Raw genomic sequence first — 18,487 nt, forward strand, 5'->3', positions numbered from 1 at the left:
AGACTTGGTGCCACTCTGTGCTGTGTGTGTGTGTGTGTGTGTGTGTGTGTGGGCGCGCACATTTGTTCCTACGTGCATGCATGTGTGACCTTCGGAAGGGCAGGAAGAGTAACTGGGGAGCTGGCTTTGACTGCGGCACATCGATCGTGGACCCCTGCATTCTCCTGCTCAACAGTCACTCTTAGTACACACACACACACACACACACACACACACACACACACACACACACACACACACACACACACACTCGCCTCATTGACCAAATAGACTTACATATGAGTGACGGGGCCAATTTCTCTCCCTTTCCTCCCCTTGCTAATTTATGGCCATTGATCTACACCAGGCTGAATTTATATACACTCATCATGCTCTCGTGCTCTCGCGCTCTCGTGCTCTCTCTCTCTCTCTCTCTCTCTCTCTCTCTCTCTCTCTCTCTCTCTCTCTCTCTCTCTCTCTCTCTCTCTCTCTCTCTCTCTCTCTCTCTCTCTCTCTCTCTCTCTCTCTCTCTCTCTCTCTCTCTCTCTCTCTCTCTCTCTCTCATTTGTTTCACACACACAGACATACAGGTCTTATTGTGTGGTTTACAATGCAGCACACTGACACATGCGCCTGCTGTCTCAGCACAAGTGGCAAGAAGAAAGTACAAGAACATGCTGAAGGACTCAGAAAGTGTGTGACATTGAAGTAATGCTTTTCTTTTGTGTGTGCTGTATGAGCTGCCATTATTTTTGGTACCTATGTAAACACGAAATGACATGCATGCATATAACTTTGGAGTACAGAACAGTATGTCTTTGGGCTCAGACAGGTCACAGTCATACTGATGACCTATTTGTGGGGGTCAGAGGTCAGGGTCGACTGTAGACCAGCACCTCTGGAGCTGGTAATACTTTAGTAGCTTGCACTCTTCAACAGGATTCAGGCATTGAAAGTTCATCCCCTGGTTTCTCTAGATAAGGCATGGTCTTTCCACTCTTTGTTAATAGTGTCTGTGTGTGTCTTCCTGTTCGTCCAGGTGCTTCCCCGTGCTCAGCAGACAGCCAGGTGGTTGGTGAGAGCGAAAGGAGCAGAGAGCAGATTCTCCAGACTCTAAGTGACCTGTCCAGGAGCTTCCAGGACATTGCTGACCGCTGTCTCCTGGTATTGCACCTGGAGGTCAGGTATGCAGAACAGAGAAACTGCCCACTCATCACAGACATTGCAGAAATGAGAATGCACACACGGGTTTTATGTGTTATTGCTACATTTATCTTAGCTGGCTCCTCAGATGGCCTCAGATTCTCTGGCAGAACCATTTTGAATGTTCAATGAAAAAAAGTCAATGCTAACACCATAAGTGATCTGTATTTGTGCCTGTATTTGTTAAATCACTGTAGATGTTGTTATTATCTATATAGATTGGTAGACTGCACTGACCAAAGTGGTGAATAAAAACAACTTATTGCATTTCTCTTTTTAATTGGATGTATTTACAAAACGTGTTTATTCTGCAGGAGCATATCTATTTTTAGTCATTAAACAACACACACAGTCTTTTACACCATTATACTCTAAACTTAGTACTCAAAGCAGGTTGGGACAAATTAACCTGTATATCACATTGGTTTGTAGATTGAATAAATGTTGCACTGCTGACTATTTCAGGCTGATGATTTGTTTCCCTCAAGGGAACATTTTTAAATAAAGAACTGTTGGAAGATGATATAGTCACAACCACATAATTGGTAGGAAAATTATATTTTTTCCAACTGAACCCTGTAAGGTTAGCACACACAGGCATGCATCATCTTCTATGTATGCCCGCACAGTGGGGGCGTTTTGATGCATGTCAGGTTGTTACAGTATGATTCTAAATCATCTACCACACAGTCACCATGATCATACCACACAAGCTCAGAGGCCATGTCATTAAATCACATGAACAAAAATGATCAGTGGCATTACACTTCCAACCTAAATGCACAAATTCAGGAAGTTAGACCATGTCTTGAGTATGTGTTCTGAGTGTCAGTATCCAAGTTAATTTACCACACCATATTTTTTCTCTCCCCCACAACCACTAATAGTCCTCCATCATCCCTCACCACTTCTTTCCATCCCTCCATGTACCAATATTTCCCCGTCGACTCTTGTGTAGCTTATGCAATATTGTTTATGATTTCAGTAGAAAACCCTCCCTGAGGCTGATGTCTAGCTATATGCCACACTCCATTGACTCTCCCCATCTAGCGAATTTCCCCTGATAGTGGTACCAGCTAAATGAAGCCATGAGGAAGAGAGCAAGAGGGGAGGGACGAAGAGATTGGAGAGAGATGAGTGTGAAGGTGGGGGTTAAAGAAGGGAGATACAGTAGCTAAGTGTGAGAAATGGTTGAATGGAGAGAGATGGAGGCATTGAAAATGTGTTGAAGTTTTTGGCTTTGCTTTAGGGGGAAGAGACATTCACCCATATCATTTTATACCTTTCTGCTCAGGCGCTGTGATTATGGAATTATGAGTATTGATTCCTTAAGTCTAGACAGGAATAATCCTTCTGTGGACTTAAATGACTTCAAAAGAAGATGTAAGTGTCTAAGTGGATAGAGAGATATACCATATTGTTACAGTTACTCCTAAAAGTAATAACAAAGAGAGATGTTACAGTGGATGTAAAATGTTAGAATTGACAAAGTAGAGTTGTTTCTCAAGATTATGGTTATTTCGATTTAGAGCCTAAAAATGATATGCTACTTAACAAAATAAAAAGTAAAGAATAGAAGATGTTATTTGACCTTCTGACATGTTCTGATATCAGGACTCTTGGGTTCGTGGCAGTAGGTTATGAACCCATTTACAAAGGAATGTGTGAAATTCTACCAGCCAACAAAAATCTGGCAAAGAAAAGCGAACAGAAAAACCCTTTAGCAAGGTTCCTAACCCACAATTACTTCATTTAACTTTTCCAGAATAAAATCATATTGAATTATGAAGCATCTAAAATTCATTATTGTATGTGTAGAGACTCCTAAAAGGCTTTATGGTATACATTTTTCAAATATATTCACATACTTCTGAATGCACAGTTCACCATTGTTTTTCTGCAGGACTCATAGTATTAATGAGACTCACAGAAATCCGCAAGCTGTTCTGTTTCAATACATGTGGACCTGAAGTGGAAGACTTTTTTTGTTAGCCTGTACATTTTGTCCTTTTATATCTTTAAGAGTTGTATGACATACTGTATTTAGCACTGTGGTTTCCAGGTTGCTATTGACTAATCAGATTTCCTAGCTGAATAGTATTCAGACGTAATGTAGTGGTGGCTGAATAAGTGGATATTTCTGAGTACTCTAAATATAGTGATTTCTGTTTAAATTATAGGTGTTAGAGTAGGTATACATGTTAGCGGGGCTTGAGAAGTGAGAACACTCAGTGCCCACAAAAGTCTTATGTTTTATGTTATACTCTAAGGACAGAGAATAATACACCTCACACCTAGTAACCTCTTTACCTCCTTTATCGCTTTTCTTTCTGGTTCCCTGTAATGTTTTAAAACTCATCACAGGTTGTAGTTGATTTCAACATATTAACAGTGGTTTGTAACAGAGTGTCGGAGGCAGGTGTATGCTGAATGACCAGAACTCAAATGGAGAGACAACAAATGCATATAAACATTCCTCAACATCTAATTTTTCACTTTCTCTTTTCTTTCCCTCAATGTCATTATCCTCCCGTGTCTCAATCCAGGGTGCATTGTTTCCATTACTTGATCCCGCTGACCAAGCAAGGCAATTATGCCATCGTGGCTAATGTGGAGAGCATGGACTATGACCCACTGGTGGTCAAACTGAACAAGGACATCTCAGCCATAGAGGAGGCCATGGGGGCTGCTCTGCAGCAGCACAAATTCCAGTACATCTTTGAAGGTCAGCACAGACCAGGGGTGAAGTATAAGCAGCTGCCTTAGAGCTACCTTTCACCCAGCTTTTTAAAGCCTAATTTTTTGTCACATGAATTCAGAGAGCTTGTTAAATACTTGAGTACAATGTTTAAGTGTTGTTGACAGAAGACTCTTTATTAGTCCCCGATTTCCCCTCCTCTCCTTTGATTCTTCTCTGCACTGATCAGACAATCGTTATTTCTCTTCTTCCCTCTCTTATCCCTCTCACTAGGTCTGGGTCATCTCATCTCCTGTATTCTCATCAACGGAGCCCAGTACTTTAAGAGGATCAGCGAATCTGGCATCAAGAAGATGTGCAGGAACATCTTTGTCCTCCAACAGAACCTCACCAACATCACCATGTCTAGGGAGGCCGACCTCGACTTTGCACGGTAAGAGTCTCTTCACATTCTCCACCGGGTTAGCTACAGTGAAGTTCACATGGAAGCTCTTAGTCCAAGCTCATAACCTTGAAATATGCTGGCTGAAGATATTTTTGCAGATGGCCAGTGTCTCCAAACGTCGTGCCACTTCACTACTACTTCATTAATGCTTGCTGTTTTTCCCTTGTCATGGTGATAAAGCCCCTGATATTACAGGACTCTCCCTTGAAATCCAACATAATAATAATCTTGTTAATATTAATGTTAACACTAGGGATGTAACAACATATTACATTTTGTGATATTGTTAAAAAAAACGTCTAAATACAGTAATCTACTTCTGTATTATGTATTACATGTCTACGCACACATGGAACACAAATTTTAAGCTTTACTGTAACTCTGAAAGTTTTGTCTGCTTCAGTTGTTTATCAGCTGTAACGTGGTGGCCTGCTTAGCCCAGTTAGTTACAGTGAAAATTGAAAGTTCAATTGAAGTCGGGTATGTCTGTGGAAAACCTCGGAAACATCAAACCTAATGTGGTGAAAAAGTGACATTCATAGAAAAGTTTACATACATCCCTAATTAACACGTGCTCATGTGTTGGAATCTGTACTACAATCACTCTAATATTAAGACATAAAGGGGATGATTGGTGTAATATTCCTAAATTACCCGTCAAATATTTAGTGGCTGATCAGTTAATATATTGGGTAAGGGTCCAACCTCATTACACACCTGCACAGACATTCACAGTGTCCTCGAATTCAGTCAGCATCCATGTCAATGCACAAGGCAGACAGATGGTCAAACAGATTGTCAACCACACTGTGTGTCGGCGCGCACACGGTTGTTGGTGTTTCTTATTCATACGTTTATATTTTGTTAGTCTACCTGCTGTTGCACAGGGCTGTCCGGCCCTGACAGGCATGGGGGAAATCAGCGCCCAGATATCTTTGTGAAAAAGATGGAGGGAGGGAGCAGGAGGGTAGAAAGACGGACGAAGAGAGAGGGGTTATTCACAGTATTCATATGATTTTTTTTTTTTTTTCCCTCTTTCAGAGGCTTGTGTCCTTGACAGGATAGTGTGTGTGAGAGGAAGGGTGATGGAAAAGATGGAGAAAAAAGGGAGGGCTTAGGGGGAGGAAAATTGAAAAACTAAGTGAAAGGAAGTTGTAGAAAAGATGTCTTTCACAGGAAGAGGCATTGAATTGACTCAGAGAAGACAGCATGGATAGAAGATAGAATACAGCAGCGTGAGAGATGAAAGCCGGTAAGGTGCAGACAGACAGAAAGGGAAGAAAATGAGGAAGATGAAATATGGAAAAAAGTATGAAGGGAGGAAACTTTATCAGCTTTATTTTTTGTCGCTTTCTATTTCTCTCTTTGTCTTACTTTTACCCTTCTCCTCATGTGACTTATATTGAGAAGCAGCACGCTTGCTCTGTTAGAAAAGTAAGTTTAAATTATTCCAAAAATACAATATTCTGACCATGACATGCTTCTTACATGACTTGATGAAGGTTTTCACTGAAAAGACCTGCTGAAAGCCAACATATTGGTTTTGAGAACAATATACACAGTGCATGTTTCTCATTTTTTGTCCTTCTGCTTCATAAATTTTTAAGGCAGCATCTCGACTGTCCACTGTAACACACATTTCCTAACCTACCATTTGTTGTGGTGACACGTTTTTACCTGTGTCTGCCATGTTGTTATGTTGTGTTGTTGGGTTAATTAGCTTCTTTTCACAGCTCTTGCAATCTTAATGAGTGTGTCATATGTCTGAGTGGATGAGTGTCTATGTGCTGTCTGTTTGGACAATTGTAATATGTCGGTATTACATGCCAAGTTTCCTTCCAGTGAAAAAACAAAGAAGTAAACTTCAATGACCTGAACTGTACTGGATGTAGAGGAGCATTGATTAGGATGTTATTTCTACCCTCTGTCAACTTTGATTATGGAGAAATGCCAGTGATGGCTTTTCCATCTCTTTGTCTCTCTCTCTCTCTCTCTCTCTCTCTCCCTCTCCCTCTCTCTCTCTCCCTCTCCGACTCTCCCTGATTACGAGGCGTGGGTGGTGTGGAGGTGTTGATTGGGAATTGCAGAGCCCATTGTTTACAAATTCATGGGTTTTCGGATTGGCCAGCCTCCGGCTCCGTCAAGACACACACACGCAGCCACATTCGCGCATGTAATATGTATCCCTTGCTCTCACCCATGCACAGAAACTCAGTCAAGCCAATTAGCATTTTGAAATCACCATATTTATGTTTAAAACATGAATATTCATAAAGTGCGCTACATAGCTCACACCTGTGATTGAAAGTAAGCATACGACATGTATGAGAAACTATGCTGATGAGAATATGGTAAAATTATGCACGTGCGGCTTATCAAAAAGCCATATGTCATATTTGTTTGGCTTCCTTTTCAAAAGACGATCATTTCTAACATTGTTTGGCATAAATATTGCAAATATGCTAAACTCTATAATATATCTGTAATATATCTAATAAGTGCTTCGCAAAGTGTATATGCTTAAAGATGCTTTTCGTGGTAATTGTACTTGGTGAGTTGGTTGGTCTTAAAATCTGTGTTTCAGTCCCCCCAACAAATTATGCCTTTTTAATGAAGAAGCACAAATATAAAGAATTTCTCTTTTGTTTCAAAGAATACAAGCAACAAACACCCCTGAGTGAATTAAGTATCAACTGAATTCAAAGGCTGCACCCAAACAAAGATTTTGCTACATGGCTAGTAGTCATTGGTTCAAGACATTAGTTGACTAGCTGTTGCTCATTTTTTGGGGGGCATTTCAATTGTTTTATTATTATTTATTGAACCCTTGTTTAACCAGGAAGTCCCTTGAAATTAAAATGTCCTTTCTGGCTTGAGTTCTGGGGCTGAGAAAGACATCAACATCATAAGTAACATTGTCAACGCTGTGCTACATTACATAGAATTACTGCTCATGCTCATGCTCATAGCGAGCCGCCTGTTAATGACACTGGCAAGAGTGGCAATGATCCTGAATGTGTTGGAACAACCAGCAAGGACATTGAACATTATCTTTATTAACACATTCATTTATTAACACAGTATAACACAGCTTTACCCTCTCGAAATGATCCCACACTTTGGAGCAACATACAACATAATTATTTGATAACCGCAGGGGCCAACAGTGTAAAGGCCTGTTGACTGATTGACTGACGCCACTTCCTGTATCTGTCGTTACAAATTAAATGCTCTCTAGCTTTTCATGCACAGTCCAACCATATAGGCAAAGGAAAGTTGACAAATGATGCTTGGTTTGGCCACTTAAGACTCTTCTCATCGACCGTTACTGGGCAGCCCTACCGAATTCTCTATACAGAATATCATACAGTAGATACTGAAAGATAGACTCCTGATGGTTTTCATACAGACATACTGTATACGTAGCATTTTTGTTTTAACAGTTCTGAAGTGAAAATGTTGCGGAAACTAACATTGGCCCACCAGAATCTGCAGTGAAAAGCAGTCTGAGGGAGAGGGACAAAAGCAGAATATTATCAGTGTTTTATTACCACCTGTGGAGAAACAAAAGTGAAACCAGGAAAGGAAGTGAAGACAGCAGGACGCCTGCTTTTGAGAAAACTGACAGATGATTCCCTGTGTACCCATGTACTTTTATATTCTTATATGTGCATCCATGTTTGTGCACATGTGTGCTCTCGTATTACTGACTTAGAGGGGCCCGAAAACTAGGAGAATACTCAATGTGGGGCCTGCAGTGTTTTGTAGGGTGATTTTGCACTGCCCCACTTAGAGAACAACGTTTTTCTAAACTATCTTGTTGTCGTTGATAAAACTAAAAGCGTCCCAATATTTATTTGGCGTTTGTTAAGGTTAGGGTCAGGGATAGGTTAGTATTTTTTAGTTGAAGTATACATTCTGTCAATGGGAAGTCCCCACAAAGATAGAGATGGTGTGTGTGTGTGTGTGTGTTTTGGCTGCTTTTCTGCATCTGTGTGCTTCAATGGGAAAGGGAGAAATGAGAGAGACCTGGACAAGGGCACAGTAATAACCATTGATCTGAGTTAAAACTAAGGAGAGGCCCAGTAACCAGCACTGCAGAACTCACGATGACACACACATTTCCTCACACGCACTCTCACCTCTCTGAGAGGATGTGGGATAGGGAAACAGTGCCACCTTGTGGTTGAATCCATGTTTAGATACAGTATGATACTGTGCAACGCTACAGCATATCAATTGTTAAGGTTGCATAGGGTGTTAAAACTCAGATATGTGTGCGTGAGCATGTGTGTTTCTATGGCATGGTCCTGTGGTGTGCTCTTGTCTCTCAGTCAGAAGTTTGGCAGCGATATCAGCTAGTGGGTCAAGGTCAAACACACACCTAAACATTGACACACAAGTGGACACACACACACACCATCTGTTCAGAAACAGTTAAGGGGCTTGGACCTATTTTACAGGACTGTGTGTCACAGCAATGGCACATCTTTGTGTGCTGTGCGTGTGTGTGTGTGTGTGTTTGTTTGTTGTCTGCGCCCCCACCCGTGTCACTCCATTGATCTCCTCTCATTGTCCCATGTGTCCACCTCTCTCTCTGTCTTTGTGTTGATTTCTGATTTCTTGACAGAGGCAAAGATGAGATAAACGTGATGTTGTTAGTGAGGCTTTTATCTTGAAAAGACCAGAAGCCACAATAGTTCAACGACAACAACAACCAAACTATCAAATATTTGCCTGGCAACAGTCCACTCCAGCATACAGAGAATGACTAATATTGATTGGCATGATATTTAGTAACCTTAGATAGAGATCTTAAATAAACAGCCATCACTGAGGCATACTGCTTGGTTAGCAAGTGACCTTAAGCCTCGCCGTTAAAAAACTTCTGTTTTAATATTGGAACTATTTGCAACTTTTTGGATTTTCTTATTATTATCCTTAAATTAAGTTCCATTCGGCTCTGCACATGTCCCGATGCTAAATTGTTGATCAGTTAGTCAATTAATTGTTTCAGCACACGTTTCGGATAAGGCAATCTTAGGAACTGGCCACCTTAATGTCATGAAGCTAAGGACTTCCAGACATCTCATCTAGTTTCCAATGCATAAGATCATGAGATGTTACAACAGTAAATGCTTCTGAAAGCACAGGCATCACACCTCACAGACACCTTTCACAAATCAATATGTGAACAAAAGAAAGCCCCTACACTAAAAGTAAATGTAAATGAATGCGTACCTGTTTGTCTGTGTGATTATCTTCTATGCCTGGCGCAGCAGACATAGAGGTATGCAGGTATGTTTTTCCAGACACACACTGAGATGTGACAAACTCATAAAACACACTCACTAATAAAAACAAACATTAAGGGAGCTCTGAGCTGCCCGGTGACCCGTGTAGGCAGGTTGCAGGCTGTCACAACATCCCAAGCAAACTCAGAAGCCCCTTAGCCCGCAGCTAGGCTAAACACCACTCTGACAGGCACACTGTTGAGATGCCCTAAAGTTCATCCCATCGCACCCACCTGTCTGCTTCTGGAAATTACAACTGTGTGCGGGTGCACAGGTGTGAATTGTATGAGAGCCTTGTGTACTATGTATTGTCCCAAAGTGTACCACCCCAGCCTCCGTGTGTCTCTAAGATCCGGTGTGTGCGCATCTGCAAATAAACTGTCTTTGGTTTTGTGTGTGTGTGTGTGTGTGTGTGTGTGTGTCTCTAAACCCCACTGTGTGTGTTGAGGTGACAGGCTGGTGTGTCTACAGAGAATGTGGTAATAAGTACAGTTGACGGCCGTGTCAGGAGGTAGTGGGTGTCAACAGATAAAACTGTTTGTATTTAGGCCTGGCTTCAGTACACTGTCACTTTGCTCGGCTTCTGTCTCCCTTCCTGTCACCTTGTGTCTCTCTCTTTATCTCCCTCTTCCTCCTCTCAGTGCCTTTTTCTTCATTTTTCTCTCCCTGTCCCTTTTCGTTCCTACCACCTGCACCGCCTCCGCTGAATTGTTATTCTTTCTTCCCTTCTTCTTCTAGCCCCTCCCTTCCTCTGCTCCTGCGTTGTGTGTGTGTGCATGTGTAAGATGCAGCATGAAGACGGTCTTTGCTGATGAAGCCTGTGTGTGTGTGTGTGTGTGTGTGTGTGTGTGTGTGTGTGTGTTGTGTGCGCACATGCGTGCTCGACTTGCAGCATGATGACGCTGTTCTTTGCTGCTGAAGCGTGTATGAGTGTGTTTGTATCTATGTGTGTTTGTCATGCGTGGCACAGCATGGGACCGGTCTTTGCTGATGAAGCTTTCGTCTCAGTGTCTCTGCAGACCTTTCCTCATTACCAGAGGAGAGACAGTTGCACTGCTTTGGAGTGTGTGAGAGAGAGAGAGAGAGAAGGGGGGATACTTCAGAAAAAGATTAAACGAGGCAGAAGGATGTACTGCATAACCTGAGATTACATCCACACTAATCTGGCTCAAGGGTTGAAAACACCATTTACACGTGAAAATGGCATTCATACTAGTGTTTAGCCATAATGTTTGTAAAGATTTGTCTTATTTCAGAGCCAAAGATTCTGAATTAATTCAAAATGTATGGCGACATTTACATTAACTACATTTTCATGTTATATTTTATAGACATATCAAAAGAGAAATACATCTTAATCACCATATTAGAAACCCTGTTCGATGTGCCGTTATGCCTCAGCTAAGACTGGTCAGGACTGCTCACGGTTGCCAGTTGTCATAGTAACGCAACACACTTAGTGGCTAGCAAGTTTTTTAGATGCACAGCAGTCAGAGTTTGTCACAGTTAAATAGCTCAAAGAAATGTAAAAGAAGCAAAAGGGGCCATATAGTGAAAGCTGCATGACTTACAGTAGTTTTCATGGAGAGGGGAAGCAAGCTTTCCTGCATCTGAATGCCTCATCTTGGGAGGTGCTATGCAAAAAGTCTGCATCCGGCTCTCTCTAGTTTACATATTTTTGTTTTCCTGCGCCGAGGCAACTGAGAAGCATGAAATGGCAATTTGATCGTGGGTCATAAATGCTAGCTGTTAACATGGCACCACTATCATAGGATCATGAAGTTTGCCTGTATCATATGCCACGTTTACCTGTGACATTTATAATGAGATGCACTTTCAAATAAAGTGTGGATGTACGGATATAGTGAGGGATAAAAAAAAGAGAGGATGGAATTCGAAAGCCCTGTTACTGCTGTCGGTTGCCCCAGTATCTGTTACTGCAGCAACAAGTCTTCAGCAGGCTCCAGCTGATGGAGAGAGTCTCTCATCCGTCCTCCCTCCCCCCTCACCTCATCTCTCCCCCACTAACTAATGTGTTGTTCCAAACACGCTGACAGAGGCAGCCTCTAATAGCCTTAATATTGTAAACGCTGGAAATGAAGGGGAATGAATTGTGCTGATTCTTGTCTTTCTCTTGCCTTTCTTCTCAGTCTTTTTCCTCTTGCTCTACTTCTTTTCCTCCATGTTCCTCTCTCTCTTTCTTTCTCTCCCTTTCTCTCTCTCTCACTTTTGAGCCGATGACATACGTATCTGTCTGTCCTGTGCTGCATCCACGCGTCATAAATTTTCTTAATATTCTTTGTATACGAGGAAAGGGAGGGAGGCGGCTAATTAAGATTTAATAGAAAGCGCACCATGGAGGCATGTTGGCACACAAACATACGCTGATTACTAAAGCGGTGGATGGGACTTGTGGTGGAAGCAGGTGGAAATTGGTAAAATTAGTGTGTGTGTGTGTGTGTGTGTGTGTGTGTGTGTGTGTGTGTGTAGAGAGAGAGAGAGGGGGACTGAGGGCCTTAAATAGAGAAAGACTGAAAGGAAGAGGGCAATCAAAACAACAATTCACTTTGGCTTTGTGGGGGAAAAAGAATGCCGCTTCCATTAACTAGCTGTATCTTTAACGGATAAAAAGAAGCGTGTGTTTGTGTGTATTAGTGTGTTAGCATGTGTCACTGGGGGTTCTTTCTTGATGGTGGGGTGCTGAGAGATTTTAATCTTATTAACAGCCCTTACCCTGTTTGGCAAATGGCTTTCCAACTGCTTGGGTAATGAACTGTTTGAAAGTGTTTTCAGCACACAGTAACATACATCACTCAGACACATGGGAAGATAGACACACACACACGCAGTTACACACAAACACACCTCACACTTTCTCTTTTTGAACCAGCCCCCTCCCTTTTGCACAGAACAGAGGCCAGATTGCCAGCTGTCCTCACAACTGAGACAGACACACGCACACACTAACAACCTGCTGACGGTCTAGCACTGTCTTTCTGGGGATGCAGCTCTTCTGTTTTGATTTTAGATGCTACAGAAAGAAACTGCACAGTGGATTTAAAACCCCGTCATCAGTTATAAATGAGCGTCAGTAGATGTGCTTGTAACAAATCCTGTGTGGGATTTTTTCCCAAATGCATCACTGCCAAGTGAATTATAGTTGCTATTATACTGTAGTTAAGCCCTGTTTAATAGCTCTGATGAGGGTTTTTTTTTTATTTTCACTTGCTGGCTGCTGCATCAACAGATGGATTCCAAAGCTTTCCAGCTACTTTTACTATTTTAACATGCAAATTATTTTTCTAACTAGAGAAAAATTGTGCCTGTCAAAGTGGTCAAAGTCATAATTAAAGTTTCTTTTTTTGCAGGCATGTTTGTTGCTCATTTCCCACTGTGTGCATAATGTACTAGTCTACCAGAAGGGTTTCCTTAATTGAAACAGTGAGCTGAGCCTAAAAAAAAACCCCGTCAGTCAATCAGCCTACAAAAATTCAACAAGAACTTGGAGATCATTTCTACTGGCAAAAGTTACTTTTTGGGTTTTAAAAGTCTTTCCATCAGTATTCACTCACAATACCCAAAGCCTGTTCCAGCTCACACTGGGCGACAGGTGAATCCACGTTGGACAGATTGCTAATCTATCACAGCGCTGACACGTATAGGCAGACACTCACATTCACAACAGGCGATTTTGATGTTCCAGTCAATGCAATCTAACCAACCTAACCTAAAGAATACAAACTAAGCTGTATACGCAAGTACTTTACAGACATCTGCTGCACAGAGGTTTGCAATAATTACAAATCAGTCTCAGGTAGACAGGTACACTTACTACCACTGTTTATTCTGTTCAAAACCAACATTTATTTTCCTCTGCTAAGCTGTCTCCCGTTGAGAGCCGAGGATGGATATTTGAAAGGGGGAGGCCTTCTGTTCAAAGCCTTTTTTCCATAGCAAAAGAAATTTGTGGGTGTTGCATTTTGTTATGTGTTTTTCCCATTAGATCCAAATAACGAGGTGATTTTCCTGAAGAGTGCTGATGATCACTGGGTCTAGGGAATAAAAAAATAATGCTTTCATGCAGGGGTTTTGCTGTGGTGAGGTAAATGTGCCAACACTTCAACAGAAATGGTGCAGATGCAAACAAAAAAGAGACACATTCGATGAATAGGAAGCCAAGCGCACACAAATACACAGCACATTTCATTATGAGTTAAAACCACATGTGGGACCCATCTTTTTCCCACTGTTTCACCTTTCTTTTGTCTTGCCCTCGGTTAAGAAGTGAACCAATGTGACCCTCATCAATATTGACAAGCTTTTTCATGAGATGAGCTCAAGGATGGAAAAATGAACAAGACCTTGGAGAGAAATTGAGAGCAGGAAGGAGAGTGAGACAGAATGCAAATGCCTCAATGGCCAAGGGCATTACTTATATGGGGAAGGCCGAAAAACAGATATTATGCACCTCTGTTCCTCACTCATCTCTTCATTCATCACTCTTTCTTCCGCTTTTTGTATCTCTCATCTCCATTCATTGTCCCCCTCCATTACTCTTTCCAGGTCGTTTTCTGCCGTTGAATCTCCAAAATGACAGCACATAAAACACCTTGAAACAGAAGCTCCCCAAGTGCTCATTAACGCCTCGTTAGCATCGAAAATGATCATCTCAAGAAGGGAATGGGTCTTGGATGGGTGCAAGAACGAAAAGAATGAGATAAAAATATCTTTTCTTACCGTAGTGTCTTTTTACTGCACTGTATCAGAAATCACTAAAGATTTGAATCCATTTACTTTCATCTTCCTCTGGCACAACAGACAGTTTAACCCTATTTCTCCTGATACTTTGATGGACACAGTTACAAATCAGTCTTTTTCTCTGTTGTCAAACAAAGAAAGATTTGAAAACGGGTAGCCACAACACCTCCAAGGCCTTTCTTCAATGTCTAACAACATCAGAGCTACAATTATCTCTGAGCGGCTGCACTCACAAAGCAGCAGGGGCCACTGCTGTTCAATGACTGGCATCTGCCCTTGGCCAAGGTGGCCAGTTTATGCAAGTAAAGGAAGCTTCTTTTTCCTGAAAGTTAAAACTGTTTCAACCCCACACTCAAAGTATATTCAGTGTCACACAGAGATAACCTCATTAAAATACAAAATGTACATTGCTACTCTTAGAGGAGCCATAACACCATGCTAGGTTAAGTCCTCCATGCGCATCTACACACGATGCGTTCAGGCACAGTATTGAGTGCAGCTCACGCATCAAAATACACTTTAGGCACACTTAGCACAAGTGAAATGTGAGCAGTTATGCTGCCTTCATAGAGAGCCGGATTAAAATAGAAACGTATATCTCTTCAGTGTTTTACAAATGAGATTTTTGATTGGTTTCCATGCGATCTGAACGTCAATTAACAGAATTACCACGCAAAAATCAATGTAATATTGACAAAAATGAGCATGCACTTGATCCTCACTGTGATGAATTACACAACTAAAGTTTCAAGAGTCACCTTATTGATTTTCTTATCATACAGAAGTTGCCAACAGCTGCTTAGGATGGAAGAAAAAATACATCCATCTAATAAAAATGAAATATTCTGTACAACTTCAATAATAGCCAGCAAGAAAGCGATGATATGACATAAAGCCCCATCAGAGCTGCTGAATGTCCTCTGAGGTGATTGCAGACTAAATTAGTCATAATTTGTACATAAGGAGCAAAAACTAAACAGACATAGAAATGGTCTTTCAAATGTTGTCCAGACATTAAAGTACTACAGTTCTTGGCTCGTTAAGGTTCAGCTTATAATTTGTTTTCTAATTTCACACATGCATATCATAGTACACAGTGTATGTACCTCACCTCTTGGCCTCTTGCTCTGACGGTATCTAAAACTACTGCATGGAAGTGTAACATTTAGAGTATGTTGAGAGAATGGGATTTGTCCCATAGCCAAGGGCAGATAGTGCTATAATCTATTCTAGTATGTGCCTGCCTTCTGCTGTTTGCAGGTATACTTGTCTGGTCAATGCAATTACACACACACACACACACACACACACACACACACACACACACTCTCTCTCCAAGGTATTTGACCTGGTTTGGCCTCAAGCAAAGAAAAATTGCCCGTCCTGCATCCCAACACTCGCCTGTGTATTACCTTACCTCCAGCAGTGCTTTATGCACAGCAATGTGTAAAATGTGTTTATGACAAGTTGCTCTCCGACTATAATCCATATTTATGGCCAAATATTGTCTATTCCTCTGCTATTTGATTCTAATGAATATTATATTCCATGCTCACATACACAGGAGGTCAACCTCTAAATATTAAGTGAAAATAAATACAGACAACACACATAAAAACAATTACACTCTTCTCACTTTAGTCTGCTGTGTGTGACCTTTATGTCCGATGCTTTAGTCTGGAGTTGGAAGCGTGTGTTATTCACCAATGTTCACTCTCCCTTTGTGCTCCTTTATCAGTATGTACTTTGTGGTCTTTTTCCAATGGCCCATTGTGGCTTTAGGTCCTGTTTAAAGAGCTATTAATTTTACACACACCTCCTTCCTCTTTTGGCTCCATCAACAGGGTCTCATTAAAATGGTCTCAGTAGTTTGCACCTAGTGAATGTTTTCCCTCTACCTGCAGCTCCCAGTGGCGGTAGGGTGAGGTCCTTGAAGTCCTCTTTAAGGAAATTGGGCTTGACAGCAACAGCAGTTAGTTTGGCTTTTGTGTTTTCCCTTTGTTGTTGTTGTTGTTGCTCCTTTTGATTCAATAATGCAAAACAAAGGAAAATAAAGTGTTATTAACTTTTTTTTTTCCCTCCCCTGCCTCCCCTCGATTTTCTGTCCTTTCCTTTACTCTCTCTCTCTCTACTCATTTCTTTTTTCATCCATAACCTCTCGTCACTTTCTCTCTCTCACTCCATTCCTCATATTTCTCCATTCAGGCAGTACTATGAGATGCTGTACAACACTGCGGATGAGCTGCTGAATCTGGTGGTGGACCAGGGCGTACGCTACACAGAGCTGGAGTACATCAATGCCTTGTCCTTGCTCCATCGCAGCCAGACAGGTGTAGGGGACCTGAGCACCCAAAACATCCGTCTGCAGAGGCTGAAGGAGATCATCTGTGAGCAGGCCGCAATTAAACAGGCCACCAAGGACAAAAAGATCACTACAGTGTGATGATAACACAGGGCACGGTCCAGAGGGAGGTTGATGACGTCTAGTGAAAGAGAATGTTTCCCAATCAAGAAACCTCTGTCCAACAAATTTATGTTTCAACCCCTTCAGACCTCTCTGAAATCAACATGTGCAACAGAAAAGTGGGTCATGTATGCAAAAGTAATGAATGAATACAGACTCAGACTGAAGGGACATTTAAGAATTGGTTTAGAAAACAAAATAGAGGCTTCCTTTAGACCAAGATCATAATATGTGTGAAATCTGTTGATGGAAAGTGTGTCATTTTCATCTCATTTTGCCTGATGGGATGAAGCAGTTGACACATATTTTTTGTATCTATCTATCTATATATATATATACACACACACACAAACAAGTCTAGTTCCATGATCTGTGTGGGAGATGGTGCTCGTGCTCCGTCTCAAGCAGTCCACTACTCACCATAACTCCAGCTCCAGATAAAAGGCGATTGTCTTGGACACTCACCTAAACTTAGGCGCCATCTCATCTCATTTTCCTATTAGATCTAAACTGCTGCTCTCAATTACACCTCTATCTCTCCTCTCCTGGGGGCCCCATGGGTCCACTGATTCTGTCTGCAATAACAGATGCCAGATTAGACTGTCTGAATGAGGCCACATCTTCCGCCTGCTGCCAATTTGGGTTGGTCCCCAAAGATTCCCCTAGCTGAGAATCGTATCATATCTGTGGCTGTTAAAAATCTGTTTATCTGTCTTTTTTTCCTCATAGTTTGTGCTGTAAACTTGTGCAGTTAGGGTCAAAAGTAGTGAATTGATTAACTTCTTTTACAAACTGGCCAAGAGAGACTCAGTAATGAAGATATTTTTGCTGATTTCAGTTTGAGCCCTCCATAAAACAGGGACAAGGCTTATTTCAAACACTAGATTTCAAGTTCAGCACACCACAATGGAATGACTTGCACATTGTGTTTTAAGGCATGTCCGCAGGAATACCTTTTCTCAGTCACAGTAGCTCTATAAACTGCAACGATTCAAATTTGAGTCTTTATTTTGACGTTCCCACCACATATGCTCAAGTTTTTTTTTAAAGTGAACTGAACATTTAAACTCAAGAGACGATCACAAATCATTCCCTCTCTGCAGCCCTCCCTGTTTTTTAGTTCATTAACTTGGGAGAGAAGTACTTAACGAGAGGAGGAGAGGGGAACGGGAGCCTTGTCAATACAGCGGGCCCAGCGCTGGTCTCCCCAAAGCCCACAGAGCAATCCATCATAATGACACATAGGCTGGGATCGATGGGAAAACAACCATGGAGCTGCTGAGGGGTTCGCTTACCACTCTGAAACATACACTTGGTGTAAAATCTAAAATCTGCTCATTCAGCTGTTCACTTCAGAGCTACTTTTGTAATGTTATACATGGGAAACTTTAATACAATGTTAACTGACTGTGTCATGTCAGACACAGTTACTATTATACCATTACCACACTGCACACACAAAATCCTGTCTAGTCTAAAAGACATGCATAGGGCAATACTCCATAAATGTAAATGCAAACTACTCCCGCTATCCACGCATTTTATTCATCAATAAAATATGTAAAATGTAATAAGGGGTTAATTTTTTTTACTGCATCTGCTTTTCTATTTCATGTTTTAATTTGCAATGGACCTTTATTTTGCAC

At 41.4% G+C, this 18,487-nt stretch overlaps 1 protein-coding gene across 1 annotated transcript in view; it reads left to right on the forward strand.

Moving 5' to 3' along the window:
• The window catches only part of exoc4 (exocyst complex component 4), a 108,822-nt gene extending 91,947 nt beyond the window's left edge, over window positions 1–16,875 (forward strand). Inside the window, exons 17-20 of the mRNA XM_070853856.1 lie at window positions 1,019–1,163; window positions 3,729–3,907; window positions 4,154–4,313; window positions 16,583–16,875. Of these exons, the coding sequence (XP_070709957.1) occupies window positions 1,019–1,163; window positions 3,729–3,907; window positions 4,154–4,313; window positions 16,583–16,820 (722 nt within the window). The 3' untranslated portion in view covers window positions 16,821–16,875. The remainder of the gene's footprint in view (window positions 1–1,018; window positions 1,164–3,728; window positions 3,908–4,153; window positions 4,314–16,582) is intronic.
• Window positions 16,876–18,487: the final 1,612 nt, after the last annotated feature.

Source organism: Pempheris klunzingeri, chromosome 22, assembly GCF_042242105.1.
Source record: "Pempheris klunzingeri isolate RE-2024b chromosome 22, fPemKlu1.hap1, whole genome shotgun sequence".
In the NCBI taxonomy this organism is placed as follows: domain Eukaryota; kingdom Metazoa; phylum Chordata; class Actinopteri; order Acropomatiformes; family Pempheridae; genus Pempheris; species Pempheris klunzingeri.